This window comes from Radiomyces spectabilis (genome assembly GCF_025331425.1).
Source record: "Radiomyces spectabilis strain NRRL 2753 chromosome Unknown BYT42scaffold_8, whole genome shotgun sequence".
Lineage (NCBI taxonomy): Eukaryota > Fungi > Mucoromycota > Mucoromycetes > Mucorales > Radiomycetaceae > Radiomyces > Radiomyces spectabilis.
Genome location: NW_026251933.1, coordinates 168,693 through 193,574, shown reverse-complemented (window position 1 = coordinate 193,574; position 24,882 = coordinate 168,693). Strand labels below are relative to the sequence as shown.

At 42.8% G+C, this 24,882-nt stretch overlaps 10 protein-coding genes across 10 annotated transcripts; 5 read left to right on the top strand and 5 right to left on the bottom strand.

The window, feature by feature from the left end:
- The first annotated feature begins 1,301 nt into the window (after positions 1-1,301).
- Positions 1,302-2,404, top strand: BYT42DRAFT_572951 (Aspartate/glutamate/uridylate kinase). The gene has a single exon (XM_051568670.1). It carries the CDS (start codon positions 1,470-1,472, stop codon positions 2,361-2,363), a length of 894 nt encoding a protein of 297 aa, XP_051422097.1. The 5' UTR covers positions 1,302-1,469; the 3' UTR covers positions 2,364-2,404.
- On the bottom strand, positions 2,405-3,654 carry BYT42DRAFT_572949 (uncharacterized protein). The gene is made up of 5 exons (XM_051568669.1): positions 3,457-3,654; positions 3,322-3,386; positions 3,102-3,248; positions 2,694-3,023; positions 2,405-2,592 (listed from the first exon to the last, which is right to left on the bottom strand). The coding sequence occupies exons 1-5, from the start codon at positions 3,593-3,595 to the stop codon at positions 2,449-2,451; spliced, it is 825 nt and encodes a 274-aa protein (XP_051422096.1). The 5' UTR covers positions 3,596-3,654; the 3' UTR covers positions 2,405-2,448.
- A 469-nt stretch (positions 3,655-4,123) lies between these two features.
- On the top strand, positions 4,124-8,042 carry BYT42DRAFT_572947 (uncharacterized protein). Its single transcript, XM_051568668.1, has 8 exons — positions 4,124-4,273; positions 4,348-4,405; positions 4,504-5,479; positions 5,605-5,745; positions 5,881-6,951; positions 7,024-7,168; positions 7,235-7,699; positions 7,778-8,042. Exons 1-8 carry the CDS (start codon positions 4,255-4,257, stop codon positions 7,867-7,869), a joined length of 2,967 nt encoding a protein of 988 aa, XP_051422095.1. The 5' UTR covers positions 4,124-4,254; the 3' UTR covers positions 7,870-8,042.
- A 997-nt stretch (positions 8,043-9,039) lies between these two features.
- Positions 9,040-11,498, top strand: BYT42DRAFT_572944 (uncharacterized protein). The gene is made up of 8 exons (XM_051568667.1): positions 9,040-9,210; positions 9,290-9,560; positions 9,631-9,696; positions 9,758-9,888; positions 9,980-10,220; positions 10,297-10,492; positions 10,564-10,791; positions 10,862-11,498. Exons 1-8 carry the CDS (start codon positions 9,097-9,099, stop codon positions 11,346-11,348), a joined length of 1,734 nt encoding a protein of 577 aa, XP_051422094.1. The 5' UTR covers positions 9,040-9,096; the 3' UTR covers positions 11,349-11,498.
- A 3,249-nt stretch (positions 11,499-14,747) lies between these two features.
- BYT42DRAFT_516605 (uncharacterized protein) lies at positions 14,748-15,279 on the bottom strand. The gene has a single exon (XM_051565217.1). It carries the CDS (start codon positions 15,154-15,156, stop codon positions 14,983-14,985), a length of 174 nt encoding a protein of 57 aa, XP_051422093.1. The 5' UTR covers positions 15,157-15,279; the 3' UTR covers positions 14,748-14,982.
- Positions 15,280-15,359: 80 nt separating this feature from the next.
- Positions 15,360-17,681, bottom strand: BYT42DRAFT_497880 (uncharacterized protein; the record flags this gene model as incomplete). The annotated part of the gene is made up of 9 exons (XM_051564530.1): positions 15,360-15,864; positions 15,941-16,032; positions 16,096-16,310; positions 16,376-16,484; positions 16,586-16,698; positions 16,759-16,970; positions 17,068-17,242; positions 17,298-17,455; positions 17,539-17,681. Coding segments are annotated over 9 exons (1,722 nt in total), but the record flags the coding sequence as incomplete, so codon positions are not given.
- A 338-nt stretch (positions 17,682-18,019) lies between these two features.
- On the bottom strand, positions 18,020-18,683 carry BYT42DRAFT_572937 (uncharacterized protein; the record flags this gene model as incomplete). Its single annotated transcript, XM_051568666.1, has 4 exons — positions 18,020-18,194; positions 18,253-18,335; positions 18,380-18,534; positions 18,611-18,683. Coding segments are annotated over 3 exons (311 nt in total), but the record flags the coding sequence as incomplete, so codon positions are not given.
- Positions 18,684-19,663: 980 nt separating this feature from the next.
- On the bottom strand, positions 19,664-20,149 carry BYT42DRAFT_572927 (uncharacterized protein). The gene has a single exon (XM_051568665.1). It carries the CDS (start codon positions 20,060-20,062, stop codon positions 19,694-19,696), a length of 369 nt encoding a protein of 122 aa, XP_051422090.1. The 5' UTR covers positions 20,063-20,149; the 3' UTR covers positions 19,664-19,693.
- Positions 20,150-22,602: 2,453 nt separating this feature from the next.
- Positions 22,603-23,343, top strand: BYT42DRAFT_546700 (uncharacterized protein; the record flags this gene model as incomplete). Its single annotated transcript, XM_051565900.1, has 1 exon — positions 22,603-23,343. The coding sequence occupies one exon, from the start codon at positions 22,603-22,605 to the stop codon at positions 23,341-23,343; it is 741 nt and encodes a 246-aa protein (XP_051422089.1).
- Positions 23,344-23,750: 407 nt separating this feature from the next.
- Positions 23,751-24,865, top strand: BYT42DRAFT_614752 (carbon-nitrogen hydrolase; the record flags this gene model as incomplete). Its single annotated transcript, XM_051571888.1, has 5 exons — positions 23,751-23,852; positions 23,924-24,079; positions 24,152-24,461; positions 24,526-24,629; positions 24,707-24,865. The coding sequence occupies 5 exons, from the start codon at positions 23,751-23,753 to the stop codon at positions 24,863-24,865; spliced, it is 831 nt and encodes a 276-aa protein (XP_051422088.1).
- Positions 24,866-24,882: the final 17 nt, after the last annotated feature.

Genomic DNA, 24,882 nt, shown 5'->3' with positions numbered 1-24,882 from the left:
GTCATCTTGTAGAAAGACCATTTCGTGAGAGAGAAAAAAAAAAAAAAAGAAAATTATTTTTATTTCCATCATGCAGAAAGTTTTGGATGGTTCATGGGAAACATGAAAAGATGAAAATAAAACAAAAAGAAAAAATCAAAGAGATCTACATGGCTGCATCAGAGTTGGCTATGACCTGCTGCAGGAGAAGAGATAAAAAAGATAAATACATTGCCACGACGTATGCAGGAAGCTGGCTTCCATTTCCATCATCAGAAACTGTCATCATTGGCAATTTTTACCAACTGTGGTGTTGTGCAAAAACACTAATGCTTGGAGTCTTTTTTTTTTTTTTTTTTTTTTCCCTGACACAGTTCATAAAAATCGACCTTACCTTATTTGTTGAATAAATTATTTTTGTTCGAATACACATTAAAGTAACTTTTGTTTGGGTGATGCTTAGGTCAGGCAATCTCATCATTGGTTGTGCCTTTACTTACATATAGTTCGCATCAAAAGGCCCCTTAAGTTTGTTTGTATAAAGGGAAAGAGGGTATGCAAAGTGGGCTTAACTCTTGCGTCCAAGCCTTCTTCACTGAACACGTTGATTTAAATTAAAAAATGTCGGAATCGGTTGCACTGGTTTTATTAACTACTTTTTCTTTCTGTTTGAGATTTTATTTTTCTACAAGAGTTGTAAAAGGATGATTTAAATATACATTATATGAGTAAAGGAAATAGGCTATGGTGTATTGGGTGGATAGGCAGCACGGACACTCTAAGTAATGGTTCATGCTCCGCCATTATAAATATATGCTTCAAGTTTAGGGCGCAATGTATCCAACTCGACAGAGTAAGCAATGCGATTGGGACAGGAATCCATGTGCTTCAAAACATCCGTCACTAAACGTGCCAAAGGATAGGATTTATCAATGGGTCTGGGTGGTGCCTGCCGTGTTCGAGGTCGAAGGTTGGAAAATGGATCAAATTTGCCACTGGCTAAGCCTAGCTGAACGTCAACAGGCCGGCGAATGGAAGCTGCTTCGGACACCTTGCGTGAGAATAATATAAAGTCATGATTACTTTTGTGCATATTCTAATCGCAGCGACAGCAAAAGAAGAAAGGGAAGGCAACAAAAACTAGCTAGAAAGCCCAAAAAAGTGATTGAATAATGAATGCAGAAATGAGAAGGATAAAAAAGAGAGCGGAAAAATACCACTTGTCGATCAATCGTAAATGCAGATAAAACAGCCTGCACGCAGAAAAAAATGAACAAAAAAAACACCTTGACATATGGTGGCACAAAGCATTCGGCCCTTGTGTTCCTTTTCCTTGTTTTGTTCAATCACCGAAGTTCGCGTCTTTTTCTTTCCTTTTTTTTTCCCTTCTCACTGTGCCTCTTTCTCCAGTGCCTGATCGACCATTGCTATCCAGCTTTTTTTTTTTGGCCCCCTATTTTCCTCCTCATTTCTGATCCTTGAATCCCTTGATGGCTATTGTCCTTGTAAAGTTGGGCGGAGCGGCCATTACTGAAAAAAGAGGCGTTTGTCAACTGAATCCTGCACTTGACATTCTTCTAACTCAAGTCCATACTGCCTATACCAAGCTGTCAGGACAACATCACCTCGTTCTCATCCATGGCGCAGGCAGTTTTGGTCATCCCCAAGCTAAACAATATAAGCTCAAAGAAGGATGGGTATCACCACCCTCGAGTGAGAAAATAATCGGGTTTAGCCATATCCGTCAAACCTTAATGGATTTGCATCTCACGCTTCTCAAACGACTCCATGCGTTGGGTGTACCTGTGGTGGGTCTTTCGCCTTTTGACTATATCGAAACCGAGAATGGCAACGACACGCCTACTGATACTTTCAAGACAATGAGTGACAGAGTGCATCGCTATTTGCAAGCTGGATTCGTGCCATTGCTCCATGGAGATGCTGTCTTTGATCGTGTCTTGGGTTGTACCATTCTGTCGGGCGATGTCATTATGCAACAACTGGGCGTCCTGCTCCCCAACGTGATACGATGTATTTTCATTACGGATGTGCAAGGCATATACGACACAGATCCTAAACTATGCAAAGAAGCAAAGCTGATTCGCCATATCAGGGTAAGTCCCACAGACGCGTGTGAAGATCAGCTGGTGGTCGCTGTCGATGGCACAGTGGCCGATGTCACTGGAGGGATTCATGGCAAAGTGATGTGGGCGAAACGTATCGTATTGACATCCAAGCAATGTGATGTACCAAAAGATGTGATTATTTGTAAACTAGGATCCAAAGAGGCCATGCTTGCCATGCTTTTGGAACCCATCTTTTCTTCAAACGACCAGCCTTTAGATCAAAATATGACCATCTTTACACTTGACGAGTCCAAATAGAAATCAACATAGACACTCAACCTCTGGAACCAATTTTTACCATCATTTGTATATTAAAAAGAAAACAGTACGATATGTTCTATGGTTAAGCGCTTGCAACATATTGCTGGACGAGTTTGCGGGATGTTTCGTTTTGTTTTTCATAGACCTTCAATAATCGCTCGGTGGCTAGCGCATGCAGATCAGCGGCATGGTCCACGTCTTTTGAGTCCAGCAGTTTGGATGCACACTACGAGCGTGTCAATAACTTATAGCAAAACTCCAACATGATACCACGCCATTCTAAATTGTAACGCCTTCTCCAAAGTCTCCTTATGTGAAAACACGTACCAGTTGTAATCCATACAGGGCACGAACGTGATCCGCACATAATTCCAGCACACGGCAATAGTGTTTGAGGGCAAGCGGGAGATGGTTCAAGGTATAGAGAATTTCAGCGTATTTGAGATGACAGATATGGTTTCCGGGCTGTAACATGATGAGTTCTTCGCAGCAGAAAGCGGCTTGTTCGTAGCAATGGTTCGACAAGTACAGCGTGCAAAGTTCGAACCATGCCTCGTGGTCGTCGTAATACGTATCCAAATATTTCGTCAAGGTATCAATGGCTTCTAAGGGTTTATTGCGAGCTTTCAACAGCGCGATTTGGCGTTTGGAAGCAAGCTGAAGGATGACAAGGTGAGTAATGTTTCGCATAAAAAACAAACGAAAACGATCATTCCATAACTCCTTTCTACGCACCATGTTGGTGTCATCCTCTTCCAGGATGGAATCGTAAATGGCCTGCGCTTCGTCCAATTTTCCTTGAGCTTCAAAGCGCATGCCTAATAATCGTCGAAATCGCAACGACTTTTCCGAGAACCGTGACTTTAACTGATCAATGCAATGCTGATGTAACAGAGGTTCCCGTTAAATTCCACATCACGCTACAGCGAATATATAACGTGCGCAAATATCTTACATTAGCTAGAGTAAAGTCGCCCACATCCAAAGCGGCTATTGTAATCTGCTCAAGGATAGGCCAAACTAAACAAAAGGGTATGATTACAATTCTATTCCCATGCAAAACACGACGACGACTTTGGGCTTTGCTTACCTTGATCTCCCAGCTTTGCAAGGTACTGTCCTCGAAACAGCTCAGCCCCTATGGATGCCACTTTTTCGGGTTGACGTTCATTCGAGATACGATACTCCTGTAGTTGCGCAAGGGCTTGGGTGTAGTCAAAACGAGGCATCGCGTTGTGTGGGGAGGGCGGGCGGGTGGATGTATCGATAAGAAAATTCAACGCACGGGTGACGCCCAGCTCGAATGCGAATCGTACGTGCTCACGTGAGATGAGCAGGTAACACCATCCAATTGAAACTCCGAGAAACCTTTTCATTCGAATTGAATGTCCCTTTGATGTCAATGATAATCAGTGTTTGAACCTTTTTTTCTCACACCACTTATACAAAAACACTACAGAAGCAGTGATTTCCCATGGAACAATGCGTGTGGGTATTTGATATATTTGTATTATAGTATATCAGACAAGGATCACTTTTTATATATAGGATACCTTCATAATGGCTCAATATCAGGTTATTGAAGCAACACCAATGACAAGCGAGAAAGAAAAAAAAGAAGAAAACAAAAATAAAATAGATAAAAGTGAGTTTTCCAAGCTCCGACATCAGAAAAAAAAAATTCAGGTCTCAATCAGACAAGAAGCCGCGTTTCTTTTTGCCCAGTAACTCCTTTCTTTTTTTTTTTATTTCTTCTTGTTGAATTCACAAGTTATTCCCTCTTCTCCCAACTCGTTCTTGCCAGATCGGTATTTCAGCTACTTGATTCAGGGATACGGTTCTTTTTTTTTCTTTTTCTTCTTGCATTTGTTTTCGTAAAGTTCAAGTGATGAAAGCTGGTTCCCTTGGTATGTTCATTTCTTTCAAACTGTTGACATGAATTCAGCCGGACCTGAACTCATCTTAATGGACAAAATGATAGACAACATCTGCATTCCTGAATCACTTGATAAACCTATTTCTGATATGACAAGTTCTCGGTATGTTGGTTCCCTTATGTCTTATTCTTTGCATTGATTTGGAACGGCGACTTGACTTGTCGGTGGGTGTGGATTCTGATCGATTTCTGTGATTGTAGAGCCATCGGTTTTGACGAAATGACCCCCGCCGCGGAAGAATTGATCCGTATTCGGAAACATTCAGAAACTGGACCTTTGCACCAGCGATTTCGAAAGATATCATTGGCAGAGACATCGCTTCACAGTTTTCGGTTCTCTTCCTCCATCAATTCTCATGCCACCAATCTTGTCGATATGCGTCAGAGCATTCTCAGCCGGTCCGCGGCTTTCATGAAGAGAAAAGAAGATGGTGAATCATCGCCTATACGCTATCATTCATCGACCTATCATTCGCCTAAACTTGACGACATTCATAATCGAGTGAAAACAAAGAGCGCCGCGTACGGTTATCTATCGCAATTTGCTGATAAAGCAGGCAAAGAACGACACATGCATCGACAAAAGAGTGATCCTTCCGTCATTAAATCCAATCATCGTCACCGACAGCAAACACCTGTTACTCCCGATGAAGGGGAGCCTGTCATGGATCGTCTGGCTCGTACGCTGTCCTCCAGTTCATCCATTCTTTCCGATCAATCCGACACATCATCGACCATTTCCTCATCATCCGAACGATGTTCCTCCTCGTCTCGAGTCCATCGATCCTATACGACAAAACCAAAAGACGTTCAACGCTACAATCGTTCCTTCACAGGCGACCGAACACCGACTCGTGCACGATCATTTTCCCATCGACGATCATCGCTGATGCCCATTATTCAGCCACGTTTACATCATCCTACCCGCTTTTTGCCACAGCATCATGCTGTAATTACCACGCACGTCGATTGGCGCATCAGTGTTGCCAACAGTATCGCCGCTTCGGTGCTCGGAGGCGCCTACGTGAGCAGTCGAGAACTCATCAATCGTTCCATTCTCGATTTCATCGATCCCAGTTATCGTACTCATTTTATCGAATGGCTCGTCAGACGACGGGAAGCACTCGATCTACCAGATGATAATGCAGGCGGCAGGGTGCTTGCGTGTGGCGAAGTTGTAAGTATATACAATGTCATGTGCAAAAAAAAAAAAATAATCAAAGCAATCGCCCTGGTCGTTATTTTTTTTTCTCACAGTTTTTTTTTTTTTTTTTTTTTTTTTTTTTTTTTTTTTTTTTGCAGCTTCCTATTCTTAAACAGGACGGATCAAAATCCGCAGCTTCTCTCTGGTTAAAGGAAAAGAAAAGTGGTGGATCGTCTGTCTATATCTGGATTTTTGAAGAAGTATTCCAGAGTATTGTTCACGCCACTGTCAATGCGCAGGTAAGCACAAAGAAAATACCCGCTTCCAAAAAAAATTATATATAGGACGGGAAAAAATCCCATCTGATTGTTTATTGCGCAGTTAATGTTATTCTTTTTTCTATTACTTACTTATATGATGATTTCATTATTCAGGGTGCTATTTGTGAAATTGAAGATGCCGTGCGCGAGTTGTATGCATATGAGCCCGCGGAATTGCTAGGCCAACCTCTGGATGTGCTGATTCCCTCACTTGCAGGCGATGGTCTGGATCGTTGGGGAAAGATGAACCAGTTAAAATTCTTTGGCAGCAAAACCAAGCTTGGATCTCATTTTCCCGTCATTGCCAAGGCGCAAGCCATTGCAGATTCAACGGAAGCTGCATCTTCTCGTTTTTCGGTGCGCATTACTTCTATTCCTACCCTGGCCGGTCTGATGACCGTACGACAAGATGGCACAATTGAAGGCTGCAACACCGTCTTTGGAAAATACATGTTTGGATTCTCGGAAAAGGACCTTTTACACACGAACAAAAGAATGGCCGATTTAATGCCTCAGTTTCCTGCTCTTCTTCACGCCATTCGACGAGACGATTTGCTCCATCATGGCTGCATTCTGAACAATCTTATTTGCCGAAAAATAATTGCCGACACAGATAATACCCCTTACTCTCAGTATCTCAGGTCCGTCGCCGCCAACAACCCGCGTGGGTCATCCCAGGAACCCTTTGAAAAAGACCTACCTTTTATGATCGCCATTCATCGTGACGGCACTCCTTTCGAGGTTCAGATTCAGTTGAAGCTTTTGGAAGACTCCGATGATCTGATCGCCCTGTGGATTATCTTTGATCGAGAAGCGACATTTGCGCGATTTGGACGTACCAGCGGATCCCAAGCTGTATTGCCACCTGTGGATGGTGCTTCCCCACTGCCATCTTTGCAAGAGTCTCAATCTTTGCCGTCAACCACCCCCTCGGTTGCCCACCCCACCACGCCCATGACGATTAAAAAACCTCCCCGTCCTCCCTTGACCACGATGCCATCCTTTGCACCCCCCACTCCAGTCAAAGAGAGATCATTGTCGGAACTTTACCAAGCCCTACCGGCCGTCGCTTATTCTGCTCAGACCCGGGCCACCGATATCAAGGACTATGTCATTTTGGACGATCTCGGCCAAGGTGCTTACGGTTTGGTCAAGCTCGCTGTGCACAAGGACGATCCTGAAAAGGTAAGATAACAGACATTTGAATCAGACGGTTTCAAAAAGTACATGAACAGGGCTGATTTCTTTCTTTTCTAGACAAAAGTCGTCATAAAATACGTGATCAAATCTCGCATTTTGCTTGATTGTTGGACAAGAGACCGGAAGCTCGGCACAGTTCCGGTGGAAGTGCACATCCTGCATACTCTGCGAAAGATTCCTCATCCTTATTGTACTCTTATGAGTAAGTCCGTCATTGTAAATTAGTATGCTTCAGGATCATCCAACTCACTCACTTTTGTCTTCCAAGCTGATTATTTTGAAGATGAGGATCATTACTATATCGTCATGCCGCTGCATGGAGATGGCATGGATTTATTCGATTACATTGAACTCAAGCCCCACATGGCCGAGTCGGAAATCAAATCTATTTTCCGGCAAGTCGCGGAAGCGGTTCAACATTTGCACGATCACAGTATTGTCCATCGCGATATCAAAGACGAGAATGTAATTATCGACGATGCGGGCGTCGTTCGTTTGATTGATTTTGGTAGCGCCGCTTACATGAAAGCCGGCCGTCGCTTTGATACCTGTGTTGGAACCCTGGATTATTCTTCTCCCGAGGTGCTTCGTGGTCAAACCTATGAAGGCCCACCCCAAGATATTTGGAGTTTAGGGATTCTGTTATACACCTTGATTTTCCGCGAGACACCCTTTTATTCCGTCGATGAAATTTTAGAACACGATCTGGATATCTCCAAAATCCCATTTGCAGGCAAGTCGTCATTTCAACAGCTCGGTATTTTTCTGTGCTTTATGTCGCTGTAGCCTAATATGTGATAATTATCAATAGGCCCTGTGAAATTAATCTCTTCGATGCTCAGCCGGGATCTAACACAACGCCCCACCATTGAGGCGGTTCTGCAGGACGAATGGTTGCGATGAGAAGAGAAGTTTTTGATCTAACGTCTTCCTCTTCAGGATGTAAGCCTCCCTTTAGCCAGAAAATCAATTCTCCTTTTTTTTTTCTTGTAAATTTAAATCCAAGCATCATATCAACTGTTTATACCTCCATTCTGTGCACATAGCTTGCAACCTTTAATATATTTTAATTGGCCCGAGAGGGTCTCTATCTTGTAAAAAAATTGCAGCAGAAAGTGAAAAGATTTCCCAATGGGACGAACAAAAAACATTTTGTTGTTCTGAAAGCATCCGGCCGGAATGGGGCTTGGGACTAAGAAATAACTTTTGGCAATGCCGCCGGTGCTATTGGCCTTCATTGTAGCCTTCATCCACACATTGTCCTACAGGTTTTTGATCTGATATCTATTCTGATATTCTACTGCACGCAATGGGTTTTGATACACTGGGAGTGGCAGTCTCTGCCTACTTTTTACCCGCTCTCCGTGTCCTTTGGCTTATATGTGAACCATGGTAAAACGTTATATTGCGATGCTCATTATTGCAAAAACATTTTTAAGCGGTCAAACAAAGAAGGAAGTACCCATTCTTCCCATTCATCTTAATCGGTATATCTTTGACAACTGAATCCGGTCTATGGGAAAATTCACTGTCGCTGTGAGTATACCTAGGCGTAAGACATCGATGGACTTCAGCAAATGCCTTGTAAAATCTACATCATGTTGTTTCGAAAGATCACTGTGCGTTGTATCTCTATAATTGTAACACGTTGGCTACTTTCATTTGGGACCAAAAGTAAATGCAAAAGACCTCTAAGCGATATATAGCCGACGATGCAAAGGAATGATGACAATATGGTACTTTTGGTAAATCGTCATCTTTTGCTGGTAAGCCTTTTCGAGCCTTTAGAGGGAACTAAAGCCAAACTCACAGGCCTTGTCATCTAGGAGGAATGCTTTGGGAGCTGCCACTCTCTTTCCTGCGATCTCACATTCCAATCCATCATGCTATGCATAATGCTTCTTCTTTCTGTTGCCTTGACAAAAACACTATCATGACGATAGGAGATAATCAAACTTAGGAGCAAACCACAAAAAAAAAAAAAAAAAATGCAGGAACCGTAAAGTGCAAAAAAGTTTTCACAAGATCGACTTTTTGACCCACCGAGTTTGATCGTCTTTTTTCTTCCTTCCTTTTTTTTTCTTTTATCACTGTATCTCTCGACATCGTGTCGTCTTGACCCTATTCTAAATGACTGGTCAAACAAGCCATTCCATGGCGCTTGCTGGCAAGCCTAACCTTCCAACACAATGTTTCCCTTTAATCAAACCAGTCTACTCAAAAGAGTCGCAGCACAAAACTATTGTATGTATTATGTTCGCCTATCTCGTAAAGCTTGTTTAGACGTATTTCCATGGTTCTCATCGATCTTGAAATATCGCAGTTGCTTGTTACATCTATTTATAAAAACCATGCGTATCTATCAGAGACCGAATTTATCACTGTTACTGAAGCATGCAAACTGCCGCGATATATGAATCTGGCATTTTTTCGGCGCGTGCAACAAGATGAACGAGTGACCTTGCAACAGTTTCAAACCCACTGGGCCGCGTTGACCGCCGGCTCGCACGATGACGATGCTCTCTTCTTCAATATGCTAAGGAAGCCAGACTGCCAATGGCTGGCCCCTGAAGATCTTTTGCCCGTTCTCGAAGGTACAATTTCAGTCACCCATGGAACCTAGGATATAAAAATAACAAACCACCATGCATTAATTTAATGCAGATGTTGTTTTAAATCACCCGGAGCTAAGATTACTGGCTGATAATCCCATGCTTCAGGAGCGATACAGTAAGGCCATACGAAAGAGACACATGGGTTAGTATAGGGGAACTGAAATGGATTTTCATAGTCGAGACCGTGATTTGCCGGTTTTACTATCTCGGACGTTGTCCCGGTGGTCGATTGAGCTTGGCTCAGTTTCGTCGATCCAATTTCACCAAAATGATTCGATCCTTATCCCCAGAGGATGACCTTAGTCTTGTAAGTCACCATCAAAATAACGAACTGCCACGGGATTCTCGGTTCCGTTTTACCGGACACATTACCATTTTTCTTACAAATTTTGCGATAGAAAAACGATTGTTTCTCATATAAACACTTTTATGTATTTTATTCGAAATTTTGGATATTAGATGCAGATCATGATATCGTCATCGATCAGGAGGATCTCTTTAAATACAATGACGGAGTACTGACCCCCCGCGTCATCCACCGAGTGATGCAATGCGGTAAAATCGCCGCGTTCAATCGAGATGGGCCAGCCATCACCGACCGATCCAGTGGATTGGTCCTCACTTATCTCGACTTTATATGTAAGTTGGAATAACATAACCCACTTGCCAACCTGAATTTTTCTTTATTGATTTGCTTTTTCATCTTATCAAAAAGGGTTTATGCTCTCGGAAGTTGACAAGAGCACTCCGATGGCTATTGAGTATTGGTTTCGATGTATGGATGAGGACGGAGACGGCATTATTTCTAGTTTCGAACTGTACCAATACTGGAAAGAGCAAGAAGAAAAGCAGTATATGTACGATATTCCCGACGAAGATCACATCCATTTTGATGATATCATCCGACAATTGTAATGGCTTCATGGACCAACCTCGACGGGGAAACTCATCATTATTAATTGCTTTCTGTATGGTACCATAGAAACGATCTTGTGCAACCTCAATTTCCTGGCCAGTTTTCTCTGCAAGATCTGAAACGAAACGGATACGTTGCTGAACGCTTTTTCGACACTTTTCTCAACTTTGAGCGTTTTCAAATTCATGACTCGTATCAAATCCTGATCCGCGCTAAATGTCAGTCAGAGGTGGATAGAAGGGCCAGTGAAGCACAAGACTTCTCCTTAGCTAAAATACCATTCTATCCGTTATGGTATGGTTTGCGCTGTCTACAGACAGACAGGTCGTCACAGGAATGGCTCACATCTTAGTATAATGTTTAGTGGGTGGATAGCTTTTGCTGAAATTGAATATCGCCAACTTTGTCCCGTAGAACAACCTGAGCATGTATGGGTTGAAAGTGAAGGGGATTCGGAAGAAGAGCCTATTGCCGAGTTTTCAGCAGAGAATACGCATACCGATGTTAATAACTCGTCGTTAGACAATACGGCCGCAGAAAATGAAGCGTCATTCGATAAGAATTGTAGCGAGAAACATAAAGAATCACCACCAGAATCCAGCGATGAGGAAGACACTGAATCGGAGGATAAAGAAGACGATATACCTACCAGTAGTGACCAGGAAAGCGACTCGAGTATTCCTACGACGCCGACCGTCGTAGCGGATCCATCCGATGTAAAACAACCCTGGCTGTGGCAGGCTTTTGAAGAAGGTGAAGACGAGCAGCAAAATGAAAAAAGGATTGCAGAATGGATATGGTGGCTCAACGACAGCACGACGTCTTCTACACACATTCAGCAGCCACCGTAATTGTGATTGACCATTTCTATCCTTCTTGGTGAATAATTACTAGTGGTTAATAGTGGTGTTACAGCGTGTTTATAATATATGAACCGAGTTTGCTTAGCCACGAACGTTTCCTGCTGCTGCCATCTCCTATATATAAACCTAATACAAGAGGCACACGGCATTTTTCCAGTCAATTTTTCCATAACGTATTCTGAGAACTTTTTGAATGCTAAACATCCCTGAGGCGTGCATCAAAGGACCGTCCAGCCTTTAGTGTCCCAATCTGTCTTTATAGATGGTCTTCATCTCCGGGTATCCCGGTCCATAAAAAACATATTATGGCAACCATTGTTTTTTTATCTTAGCCTTAACAATGCCAACCACCCACGGAGTTTCTCTAGTCAGAGAAAAATAAAGATCATGCAAGTATCCTCCCACGAATATGAGTCAACGTATGCCTTGGGAACCCGACATCCGACTCCCACATTGGAATTTTTTGTCCCAAAACGGAATATAAAAAAGAACTTCACAAAAAATTACTTTTATGGTAATACAAACCTTAATTCGTACTACCTAAAAGCTTTATACGGAAACTCTTGCATAGGCTACAGATTTTTTGACAGCTTCTTGGTCTTGCCATCCTACAATCGTATTTTATCGTATCTGGCTCAAACGAATAGAATATTTTTATTTATTTCTTATGGTCTGAGATACAAAAAGCGTGACTCGGTTTGAATTCAATAAAAAGGCCCACCGTGAGCCCAATTTCTTTTTTTTTCCCATTTTTTTTTTTCTGCAGCAGAACTGCCTGTGTTCCATACAGCAAAAACAAGTACGTGTCTTTCTGAATCCATGAGCTGTTTTAGCGACCATACTCATGTTGCTAAACTTTGCATTCGAATGTGAAGCCTTGTTTTATGCGGCGACGAAGTTGTCAAAAAGATTACTTAAAAACGACCCTGAAACGCGCCCCTATTTATCAGGGTGGAGCCACGCCGTAGGTTTTCAGTGACGTACAAACTTGCGCCTTTGCATTATCAGATAACCCTAACACCTATTTTAAAATATGAAACATGCCCCAAACGACAAAACAACCCACCACGGGCGACCGAGTGTAGTTTTCCATTACCATATTTGGAACGAAGAGCGACCTTCCCAAACATACCCAACCGCACTAAAACATCACTCCAGGTACGCATCCTTCGTACAACTCGTCATTCCTCTCTATTTATTTATTGACGTTAATCAATTATATTTCCAACGTGGTCTCGTTACGTTCCGGGCGCTTTCCTTCAAGTCAAGCGTCAAGTCTTCCCTGCGCAGCTGCGCCGTCAAAAAGTCGTTCACAACCGGTCTCACCTTCTTCGTCTTTCTGTTGGTGCATCCGTCACAAAAACATGTAGATAACATCGTCCATTACTATTCATCTTGTATTAATTATACTAACCCGTTGATCACCGTGTTCCCTTATTCCCGCTCTACAGCAAAGACGGCTGCGGCGTCGCCTTTCGAAAGTTCCAGTCTGTCGAAGCCCAATCAGTCGCTTTCAATTGGCCATCCAGCCAATCGGCGATTTATACGGGGAACACGGCAAAAGTAAGGACTTTGGGATTCTGCATTATGGGTTCAGCCTACTAACGACAGGGCATTTTATTTCTGTAAATAGGGGTACATCAAGTATGTTGTCCATTACATATAAGCTCGTAACCAAGTTATTCAGTCATGTAAGTAATTGCTGTGGAGCAAGCGAACCATGGATTTATTCTCCCACTTTGTTTTTTCTGTATGTCTTGGTGCGTGCTATGCAAGCGCCCATCGTTCCCTGATGCTTGATTGATGATCCATATATGGACGTTTGCTGAGCGCAGTCAGAGATTTTATTCTGGTCCTCAACTTCTTCTGTTCGCAGTAAGAGTGGATCGGGAGCTGTCGGTTAGACGTTCAGCAGCTGCTTAAAAGGAATTCTCGCAGGATGGAACCTCTGGGCATAGCACACCTGGCGACGATGTTTGGGTTCAGGTAATATACATAAGATGTTTTGTTACTTAGAAACTGGTTGTCTGGGTGCGGCACGTACGAACACATATTCAATATGCTTCAGTGTTGTTAGACACCTACGGACTCCTTTGCTCCCAACTCAGTCGCCCACCTATTTTTACATTGGCTATTCATTATCAAGTATCACCTGGATCAGATATATTAGCTCAGGAAGTATGGTGCCAAATTGTATCGGTTTATCGGCATTGTTATCTGACACTTTTATTTCGCGATATTTGCGCGAGGTTTCTGTTACGATGCGATCCTTGTCAGAAATGTCAGGTAAGCGGGTCAAAGCTCGATCAAGACTACTGTGCTGGACGTCGATATGGTCGGTGCACTCGATTCAACTGCACGCCGCCGTCGAAGCTTAATGGTATGTTACCACTCTATGGTTTTTCACGACAGTAATCATTGCTTTCTGCTTAGATTTTGTGCAAATTCATCGACGGTGCGGATTTCGGTTATTGCGGTAAGGATATGAAAATCAAATGGCATTTTTAAGAAGAATCACCGCCTGCTTTAGAAAGGATTGGAAGCACTTCGGCCGAACTCGCGGTAATTTTTGCTATGTCACGAAAACGGAACAAATAATGTATACAGACCGCTCTATTCCCTTTTCATAGATAATATTCTATTTGGAATATAATTCTAACTAGCTCCTTGGCCCACAGCTATGCTTTGCAGCCTAAAGTAGTAACATTATTTCGCTGATAGCTGGCACACTCACGTCATGGAGGTTTTCCTGCGTTCTTACACAAAAAGGACAGGTATATGGTTGCTTGCAGCCGCTCAATGCTAGTTAATGACGTTGACACACTACCACGATCAATAGATCCAGACCTTTCTTCTTCCCGATGTGAGCAATGTACGGCGCATTACGAATTGTCTCTCCCTTGGTGACAGAATACGGTAAGCTTGATCTACGCCCTCCATTGAATTCATAACACGACTAACCGGTGATTTCCAATTATTGTATAGACGATCAGCAGGAAGATCTCAAGAACATGTTCCCCGTCGACGTCCCATTTTTTATTGGTCATTTCTTTCCGTTGTTGCCGCGTCTGGTTCCGGTTTGGCTGGATGATCCGCTGCCCTTTCTGGCTGGCCACCAGTAAGAGGTATGATCTTCCAACCTTGCCGTCCTTCCTGGTGTATCCGCCTCTCGGTTGCGTTGTGGCTCAAGAAGATCCTCTACGCTTGCTGCTTGATCACCAGCATGCGATTATGATTGCCCACATGTCGCTCTCCTTTCCGTTGGTTTCCGCCCGTCGTATTCTCCACCCATGATCGTCTGCTTTTCGCTCCACGGTGTCTTTGGATGATTACTCCACCCTTGGTTGTTCGCTATTCGTTCATCGTCGGATTGGCGCTCTTGTAGAACATACGTATGTTCCACACTTTGGGATGGGATGGTTTGGAGTCGGTAGCAGGTGGTGGTGTTGGCGGTGGGGGAGAAACAATGGTATGTGGGACGCGGTTGGAGGTAATGGGCCGATGGGGTTTTGAGGTGTGTGGGATTGCTCGGTTATGGGTTGATGCATTTGCGGCATCCCTGGTCGATCAAGTTCAGAGTGATAAAGGACAGACCGCCTTGCGACCGGTAAGTTTATCAGGGCTAATATGGCAGATAAAAACAGGAATGGATAGTTCGGGACGCACACGCTTGAAATATAGCAATCACGGCGAAAACGGGGACGCAGCAAAGTTGGCCAGGTATGACATCTCTTTGAACTTGAGCACACTTTGACTTCTTGTTTAAAGTTAAGGCGGGATCACTCGTGGACTCCATAAAATTGTACTCGTGTATTTTACATATAACGCAATCATTGAGGTAATCATCTATTTTGACTTGATATTCCTCGCTTGAAAAGGGAAGCTTAAATGCTGAGGTGTGTGATTGACTTGTTTTGCACTTGTACTAGAGTTTACTTGTTTACGAAAACATGGTTACTCTTACTTTAGTAGTTGGATTCCTTGAGAACCACAATCGGCTTAGATGCCCAGGTTAGGGAAAAAAACGTCGTTTTTTCCAATTCTGCAAAGGTTTATTTTGGATAAGTAAATTAAAGCTACATCACGATACATTTTCTCTCCATCTTTTCTATAAAATCTCGTCTCCCTGAATTGTCTTTCTACAGATACATGATCAGTAGCACGAAATTTGTTCAGCCCCATCCAATCCTCATACATACTTAGGTGACCTGGGATATCCTTTCCATCAACCGGTGCGAGAATCTCATCCAACATTTTCTCTCGCATATAGACCAACATGTAGGCACTGGTGAATCGTCGCAGTGATTGCAGACTGTTGCTGTGCGTCCGGTCGCTCACTTGCTCACTCTGTGTATGTTCATCGCCAAAATTATCTTCGTACACTTCTCTAAGAGCAACAGGTGTGACACGATCGTCGTCAAAGCGGAACCAGTTTGCGTCCTTTTCCGGCCTGATGAGCGCAAAATAATGCCCGCCATCCAAATCGCCGCTGTGCACCAGAACCCTAGGCGACGGAAAATCAGTGATACATGCACAATCCAGATAGAAAGAAAAATGTATTGAGAAGCAAAGGTGCTTACCCGTGCAACACATAATCGTAGGGTTCGCTTGGAGGTTCTTCACAAAATTCATCCAAATTGATTCTCTCCGGAAATTGATAATAGTCATTGATCTGTTTGAAAACCCAGAGTCAGCCACTTCAATCCGGAACCAATCCCCAAAGCATGATAGGTACCTTTATCAATGTATCTTTTTGCATGTCATATTCAAATCGTTTCAAATGCAAATGAAGTACGGGAGGAAACGATTGAAATCGTACGCCCTTTTTAGCATCTTGCAGTCCTTGCCCTTCCGCCATGTACCGGTTTTCGCCATCCATGATTTCCTCCTTCACATAATCCTTGAAAGACTCAGACACATTCTTGCAACCCTTCACATTTAACTGAATGTCTATTCAATGACCCAACGTAATAAGTGTTACTTTTCCATTAACATAAGATGAATCAAAATCATACCATAGAAATCTTCGACACACGAGGATTCGAAATTCACATTGATGCATTTGATGTAACTCTTCATTTTTCCAACAAAGAGCTTCTTAATAGAACCATCGGCGGGTGTGTTCTGTAAAAAGGTATTCAGTTTTCTCCTCCACTGTACGTTCATTACCCTCCCATCCACAGGATAACCCCATGTGTAAACGAGTTCTCTGTGTCAAACCGTACCTTCATTCTCATTTCCAGATTGTCTTGCAACACGCGGTTAAACTCCTGAATATCATGTTGCATAAACGCGTCCAGCGAGTCCCATCCAAATGATTTTGTGAGTTCCGTAGTTCCTGAAAATACCCGTGGTTAGAAGTTGTTCAAATTAGCAAGGGGTTTACCCATCCACTCACCCACAGGCTCATCGCTGTGTTCCAATTGGTAAAAGCAACGCTGCAAGGCAAGCGCTACGCTTTTGGTTGGTTCTTCGGATTCGGTCGGTATTTGATAAACAGCTCGACGAAAGCTATTGGTGCAATAAAGAGACTGCAGCAGGGAATTCATGTAGCATGTTGCCCCTTGGTTTTTGATACCGACATATCCCGTTTCCTTGCGCGAATCATAGCTTGCCATATAATGAGTATCCATCCTCGTCTTTTTTTAAAGAGAAAAAAAAACCCCGCACCCATTGATTTGAACTGAGATGGGATTTGGGTACTTACTTGATTAAATTATGCCACAGCACTCCGGTATCATCCTTGACGACTCGGACGAAAACGGACAATGTCGTTTGTCCATCGACAATGTACGGGCATTGTGATTTTGCTAGCCCCTTAATATCATAAAAGCGCGTAAAGCCCCAGTCGATTTCTTCGCTAGTGAACCGATGCTGCGCGTCTAGTATTTTATCAGTCGTCAGGTCCATGATGAAATACAACATATCCTCACTTACAATTAGAATGAAAATTGGTAGGATCGTTCTTATTGGAAATGGCCAATGCAAATTGAGCGCAAACAGCCCAATCCACCCCTTGCGGCGGATTGGTTAATTCAAGGTATACCGACACCACGTCGGTTTGATTGTTCCCTTTGGGATACAACAAGATTCGCCTGTAAAATGGTGATTGTAACAACAGAAACCTAATTAGCCAAAACATGCCAACACCTTGGATATTAATTATTCTTTGCCTAACCAGTCATATCCTCCTGCATTAAATGTAGGACCATGGCAGCGCGACTGCAAAGACTTCCAGTCTGAAATATCCCAATGTTGTACTTGAAAGTCCACCGTCTCCAGAGCTTCGTATTGGGGCAAGATTTGGGCTAAAACAGCGTCATCTAATCGTTGGACATTCTTGTATTAGATAGGCCTGAATATCAACCCATTTAACCATAGCTTCCAGCCAATGTGAAATGGCGACATGTCGACTGGTTCGCCGGCTTTATTGTGGGAGTACTCACGATTGCGTATGCTTGGTTTGTCTGCTTTCTGACTTGTGTTGCCTTTGTCAGCTGCATCGGACATTAATTTGTTCTCTGTCGGTTGATCCATTGCTGACTACTGTTTTATCTCATGAATGCACAAGTGGATAAAACTGAATAGAAAGACGGAGAACTGAGGATATAATGAGGTCTTTATTCTTTCATTAAACCCAGCCAATAATGGGGTTTTGCCTAAATGCACATAGAGATTGCACATAATGGCACTGCTAAATTGAATTTAAGTGACATCACTTAAATTTCCATTATTTTTGGTGACGTAGCTTATGTGCATTTGCGACTTTTTATGCACATAAATGAGACTCGACAGTGACAGTATTGCTTTGAATTATTTTATTCTCAAAAACAGCTATGGTATATGATGTTAGTTGAGAGGTTATAGATCAATTTTAGTGGGCAATAGTTACCAACTGTATGAAAGAAGCTTATGATCGGTTAGATCATAGAACCTTTTAAATATATCTTCATGAGCGATGAATAGTGGCAGGAGCTTGGTTCTGTGTCTTCGTTTTATAGTCACCAGATAAAAATGACTTGACGTGAGCTGAAAAGGATAATCGGATGAACGGACGAAGGAAGAGAGAAAAATGGTACAAACAAGATGCTTTGCTGCTCACTATAAGTGGTAATAGCAATGTCGTAAGTGTTGCATGCAATTAAAGCACAGTAAGGAATCGTAAACCATAAAGCTTGAAGGCGTTGAGGTGCATTCAGTGCTGTTCAATGTTGTAGAAAGTTTTTGGACAGCGTCCTTGCCGAGGATACTGAGATAGAAATCCAGTTTATCCTTCAGATGGCGCAGCATATCTGATTTGACCAGCTGCCAAACACTGTCCATTGCCTTTAACGTTATGTGCGATCGCCTGAATTCCCCAGTTTCATCTGTTCAGGACTAAACACCCGATAGGTTGACTTGCGACTGATGGATGAATGCACTACGTTCAAGTGACTACCGGTCATTGAGTATTCATTTCGGTGGTGAGTTCTCTTCTCCTTGAGGTCGCCTGCTTTTTTTTTCTTTGATTAATCTATTACAACAAGATGCAGTATAATAAGGTCTTAAGCCCTTGCCATTCATTAACTTATCCATGATTTACGTTTTTGAGTGGAGAATTAGGCTTCCGAAGTCAATTGTTTTTGTAGCGATGAATGCGATCGAGTGATTGGGTTAACTTGTGTATTTGACTAACGTCCTCCAATGCGTTGGCCATGCGCCTGATGTTGTAGGCCTTTTGGGTAATCTCTCGTCAATATGAAACAAGCAAATCATTAATGTTTCCCTTTTCTGTATCGATTGTCGTCTCATCGAAGGGTGGGACGATATTGAGCGCGATCGCACCATTACGGTACTGGAGAGTGTGTCGGCCAGACTGACCATAGTACATTTTATTGGAGCATTGACAATCACGGAATTTTGACTCATGCCTTTGCGGAGTTTCGTCTTCGATCATGCTGATCGCAAACGGAGAAAGGTTGTGCTGAAATTGAGAAATAATGACGTTGGGTTGCTCGTTGATTTACGGATGGACACCAAATGTCTCTTCATCAAGCTATTGTTTCACTGAAGTTTCCTACCAAAGTACAGCATTAGTTTCGTTCATACGAAATAGCGTATTCGTATAATTACCGATTTGATGAGATGCGATGGGAAGTAGACACCATAGCTTTCCACCAAGTACATTTGCGACACCGTGCAGCCAGGCCGAAAATCGCAAGTATAGGCCAGGCTCAAATGGTGAATCTTCTTCCGTATCGACGTTGCCCTGGGTACCAAACTGCAGACAGTATGCATCAAAGTGCGTTCTAACGTCTATGTCAGAAACTGCATACTTATGGCTGTATATATTCTCATACCCTGTACATGAGCTGAACTTCGGGTGTTGTGACCACTTGGAAGTTGGAGAAGTCGACGGCGTCAACATGTTGCCGTTGTTGAATCTTCTTCACCATTGCATTTGCTAAAGTTTTCGAAATGTAAGTCAGATAAATGATCCAATATACAATGTATTGAAAACATACCAAGCTTCTTTGGTCCTGCTGGGAGGTTATGGCCGGCATTGCGTAGCCCAAGGAAAAAAGCCGACCATACACGCACCATGTTACCGCGTAAGTTTCGGGATAAATGTTCGACAGCATCTTGAAAATACAATCGTGAATATTGCTGGTTCTCTGATGTGACTTAAATAGCAGCTGTATGGCAAAAGGAATCGGCAACATGGACGAATGCAGACGTCAACACAGGGAACTGATACAATTCTGATACACATATGATACAGTATGCTTAATAAAAATCATATATAACAGTAATAAAGCAAAACTTATTACTGACTTTGACCAGAGTTGTGATCGATCGTTGCTGGTCTAAAGTGGTTGGCAAACGTCGCATTTAACTGGTGGTACAGCCTTAATTTGGCTACATTGATAGGATAGAGTTATCATTGAGTAACCGTACAGGTATTCAATTGTATAGTTCAGTGTACTCACAGGGCGACTTCGTACTCCGTGGACATTGGTCATTACCATCTGCAACGCCCGGACCAAAAAACTGGATCATGTACCGGAGGACATTCTGCAAATTGTCCTTCCACCCATCGATGGCAATGCAGATTAGCTAGGTTTAATGCATCCTGACAAGCAATGACAAAGACTTCGGCCATGGTACGAATTCGATCTTTCAGGTACCGGAACTCAGGGAGCAGCAGAGTGGCCAATTTGCATTCACGAGCGAAGTGGGGCATTCTACCCTCGCTTTCTTGAAATAGCCGACGGACACGACGTGGTCTTCTTCGAACGGGTTCATCTGGGGGAGGGGAAGAGGCTGTTCGACGCATATTCAGTTACAGGTGTTAAAAGACTTTGGAGTATATGATTAAAAACGCAATAAAGGTCAACTGTAGGAAATCAGGAAAGTATTTATAATAAGCAAAAAATGTTCCATTATGAACATGTTTTTTGTACCATGGAGCTCTGAGGGAAATTGTTCCTGCTTTGGATATTTTACTCGTCATAGCATTATTGTATAGTTATGCAAGCATCAGAAATCTTTTCCTTACTTGAAACAACGAAATGACATTGAGAACCCAAAACTACGGGAAAGTGTCAATGGGACTCTTGTATAGTTTTAGAACGGAAAATCGAAGATAGGAACAATGATGGTATTTACATCTGCTCTAGTTTTTATACAATGATGACCCAGTTTGTATGAGATCGTGTCGGATACGACATAATCCTGGTTGGTCCTGCTCCGACTTCCGATGCGGCATCCTCTCTGCGCCCGCGCTTCAATTTCTCTTTTCAAGTCTAAAAGACTCCATCTTATTTGCATTTCTCGTCTCAAGGACAAAAAATGTTAGCGCAAAATCCGGTGTTGGAACGATAATCAGAAAACATCCAGGCCTTCTCTTATACATTTATAAGATCACTACACATGACGATTTAACAAGTGATACCAGTGTACGTAAAAGAATAGATCAAATGCCATACATCCCCATTGAAGTTTGAGTATGAGTAGAAGTATTCTATCCCTAATGAAGCTTATAGGCGTCTCTTCCCAGGTTTCCATCAGTTGGTCGTTCCGGCCGTCGGAACCACTGATTCAAAAGGCGATCGTTTCCAGATGATCGGCTAGAAATGTTATCCAATTGAACAGTGCTATTCCCGCCTTGCCACCATGTGGAAAAATTCTATTCCAGACTGTTTAATAGGCGATACCACGAACCGACTTCTTCCACCCATCTATTGCGCCTTTTTGGTGGAACAATTCGCCTTTAGCGAGCCACAATCAAATTAGTCAATCTTCATTTAAAAAAGCAGTCCTTGGCGTTGCGCCTGTGTTGAAGGAAAGTGAATACTGTGATTCTTTCGAGCCTTTTTTCAGAGAGACTTGAGGACTCTTGAAAATGGAGTACGAAAATAAGGATGGACGGAGAAGGGAGACCGAAAACGTGGCATGAGCCGCGTTCACGCGATACACACAGATGCTGCAATAAGAAAAGAGCTCACTTGTGTGCCACCCAATTGATTTCAGCAGCGAATCACACGTTACGGTGTGACATGGAATATCTTTTCATGCCATCTTTTCGGCGGAGTACCGACATCAATGATGTATTCAACAACAGTAGCGCGATATCAGATTATCCAAATCCTCCTTGACCGCTTGCACTATTTTCATAGCTGGCATTTCATCCGTTTCTGTGGCAACAGTTGACAACATCAATTCTTGTTACTTTTTACAGCAGCAACGTTCCTCTCATGCCACATATCTTCTGTACTATAATATAAAATACAGCCGTAGTATCAAGTGATAGGGATGATAACAACCAAAGGCGAAACAAGTAAAGAAAGGAGGAAAAAGAAACGTTGCCACTTGCAGGCCAATGTTTTTTTTAAAAGCGATCAAAAAAAGATTAGAGCACGAGCTCAGAGCGCTACCTTGGACGGGGTTGATGAAAAAAAATTTTCATCATCAGCAGGCAGAGATACTACCCAATCGATTTTTTTTTTTCAGCCATTCATTTGGGTTTATTATTATCGTATTATTGTGTGGCCCATTTTTTATTACTTTTCTTCTTGTGAATTCGGTACTTTTCCTGTTATTGCTCCATTCTCTTTCTCCTCTCTCTTCTTTCTCTCGATCTTTATTTTGTCTTTTTCTTTTTTTCTTATTTCCCTTTCTCCCATTTTACTATTTTCCATACTCGTCGTCATATTTATTTGTCACTCATACTGATCATTGATTTGATGGTGCCTTTTATCTAATGACGCTGACAGCATTATCGCATAAACCGTCGCAACCTTCGATGAGCAAATGGCGTCGAGGTTTCCATATATTTTCAAAATGGTCATCCAAAAAACGTAATCATTCTCCCACGACGATAGCGGCTGCAACCGAAAAGTATGTGAGACACCGGTCGACACAACCTACCGTGAAATGCGAAGATTTGACGGCCAAGGAGTTTGCTCAACTAACAGGCATCAAGATTATTCAATCACACCATGATGATATCGAGGATGATGATGACAGTGATCAAAACGGAGACAGTCATCTGGACATCCATGCTGCTACGGTGGGTTATCCATTGACGGTTCACTCGAGTCGCACCGCCATGTCCTCGGAATCTCGCAAGCCAGCGTCTTTACCGAGAATTTGGGATTCCGATTTTTGGCATGGTTCTTATCGAAAGTCTTTACCTGTGAGTTACGTATCCTCGGCTTCAAATCATACCGCAATATCATCCGTGGGTTCAATGTCCTCATCGGGGTCTACTGCTGGTGCAAGCTCGACGTCTCATGATACACCATTTATATCCCATTTGCGTCGGAGATCGATAGCCAATGATACGAATTCTATGCAACGAGGTACCAGCATCATTCGTAAAGGGCGGTTCAAAATCGTTTTGGGACCAGAAACGGGAGACACGCCACCACCTACCCCTGTTTTCGAGCAATGTGTTGAATGGAAGCGGAAACGAAACCCTTCCAACCCACCGTCGCCGTGATATCACCACCCGCAAAGAGAAAAATTTGGAATGGGAGAACACAAGGAAAATAATAAGGCCACCCAAAAAAAGAGAGAGAGAGAGAAAAAAAAAGGGGGAGGAAAAAAAACTACAAAAAGCGCTATGGTGAAACTTTTTTTTATATACCTGACCTGATACGCAAAAGGGGAAGCACTGCATCTGATTGTTTTATGGTTTCTGATACACTCTCTATCTCATTATGTATTTTATGCCCCACTTTTTTTTTTAAGATTACTCTTTAAATGCTTTACTTGTAATTGTTAACCAACTGTACATAAAAATCTCACTGCAGCGGAGCTGTTTCTGCCTCTCAATAGCCCTTTGCGAGTCAACTAAAAATTAACGCTTTTTAACCAGTTCATCTCTTTTTTGTGTCTCGTGTCGTCATGCTCGCTGCTGTTGCTCAATTTTGCGCCACTTCGGGTATCCTTGCCAACAAACAAATATGCAGTCAGCTCGCTACGGATGCCGCTCGTCAGGGTGCCAAAGTAATAAACCATTCCAATAGTCTTGATAACCCTCCTTTTCCATTTGGCCACTAATGCATCTCTTGCATTAGATGGTATTTTTACCTGAAGCCAGCGACTTCATTGCAAGTTCAAAGGAAGAAGCTCTGGATCTCACAACCAGCCTGGAAGCATCTCCATTGTTGCAGGGTCTACAACAAGTGGCCCAAGAACAGAATATATGGATTTCAGTTGGCGTTCACGAAAAGGTTTGATACTAAGAGTATCATTTATGATAAAAGTTTCCTGTATTCATGATTTGTACACTTTACTCGGTTTAGAGCGATAAGCTTACCCATATTTATAACACACATGTTGTGATCGATGATTTAGGCAAGATGGTATCGACCTACAGAAAAATTCACTTGTTCAACGTCGATATCAAGGACGGGCCTCGACTGATGGAAAGCGACAGTACACTCGCTGGCCAAACGATCTACGCACCATTGGATACACCACTGGGTCGCGTAGGGTTACAGATTTGTTACGATGTTCGATTCGCTGAGTTATCCATAACCCAGCGTCAACGCGGGGCTCAAATCCTGACGTTTCCAAGCGCATTTACAGTGAAGACCGGCATGGCACACTGGGGTAGGCCAGAGAATTGCCCAACCTTGGATTTGAGTGAACTTTTAACGCTTCTTTCCATGATTAGAACCTCTTTTACGCGCAAGGGCCATTGAAACGCAGACTTATGTGATTGCGGCTGCGCAAATTGGTCAACATAACGCTAAACGAGCAAGTTTCGGTAACGCCATGGTACGTTGACACTGCTGGATGGAACTTGAACCTTTGGACCGGGTTTGCTGACCGACTGGTTTTTTTTTATTATACAGATTATCGATCCTTGGGGTACGGTTCTGGCTCGCTGCGCTGACAGTGTCAAGCCTACTTTGGCATTGGCACTCATTGATCTTGACTACCTTGAAAAGATTAGACTCGAAATGCCAGTGTTGAACCATCGGCGTAACGACCTTTATCCCAAACTTGCATGAACTGTGGTTTCACCAAA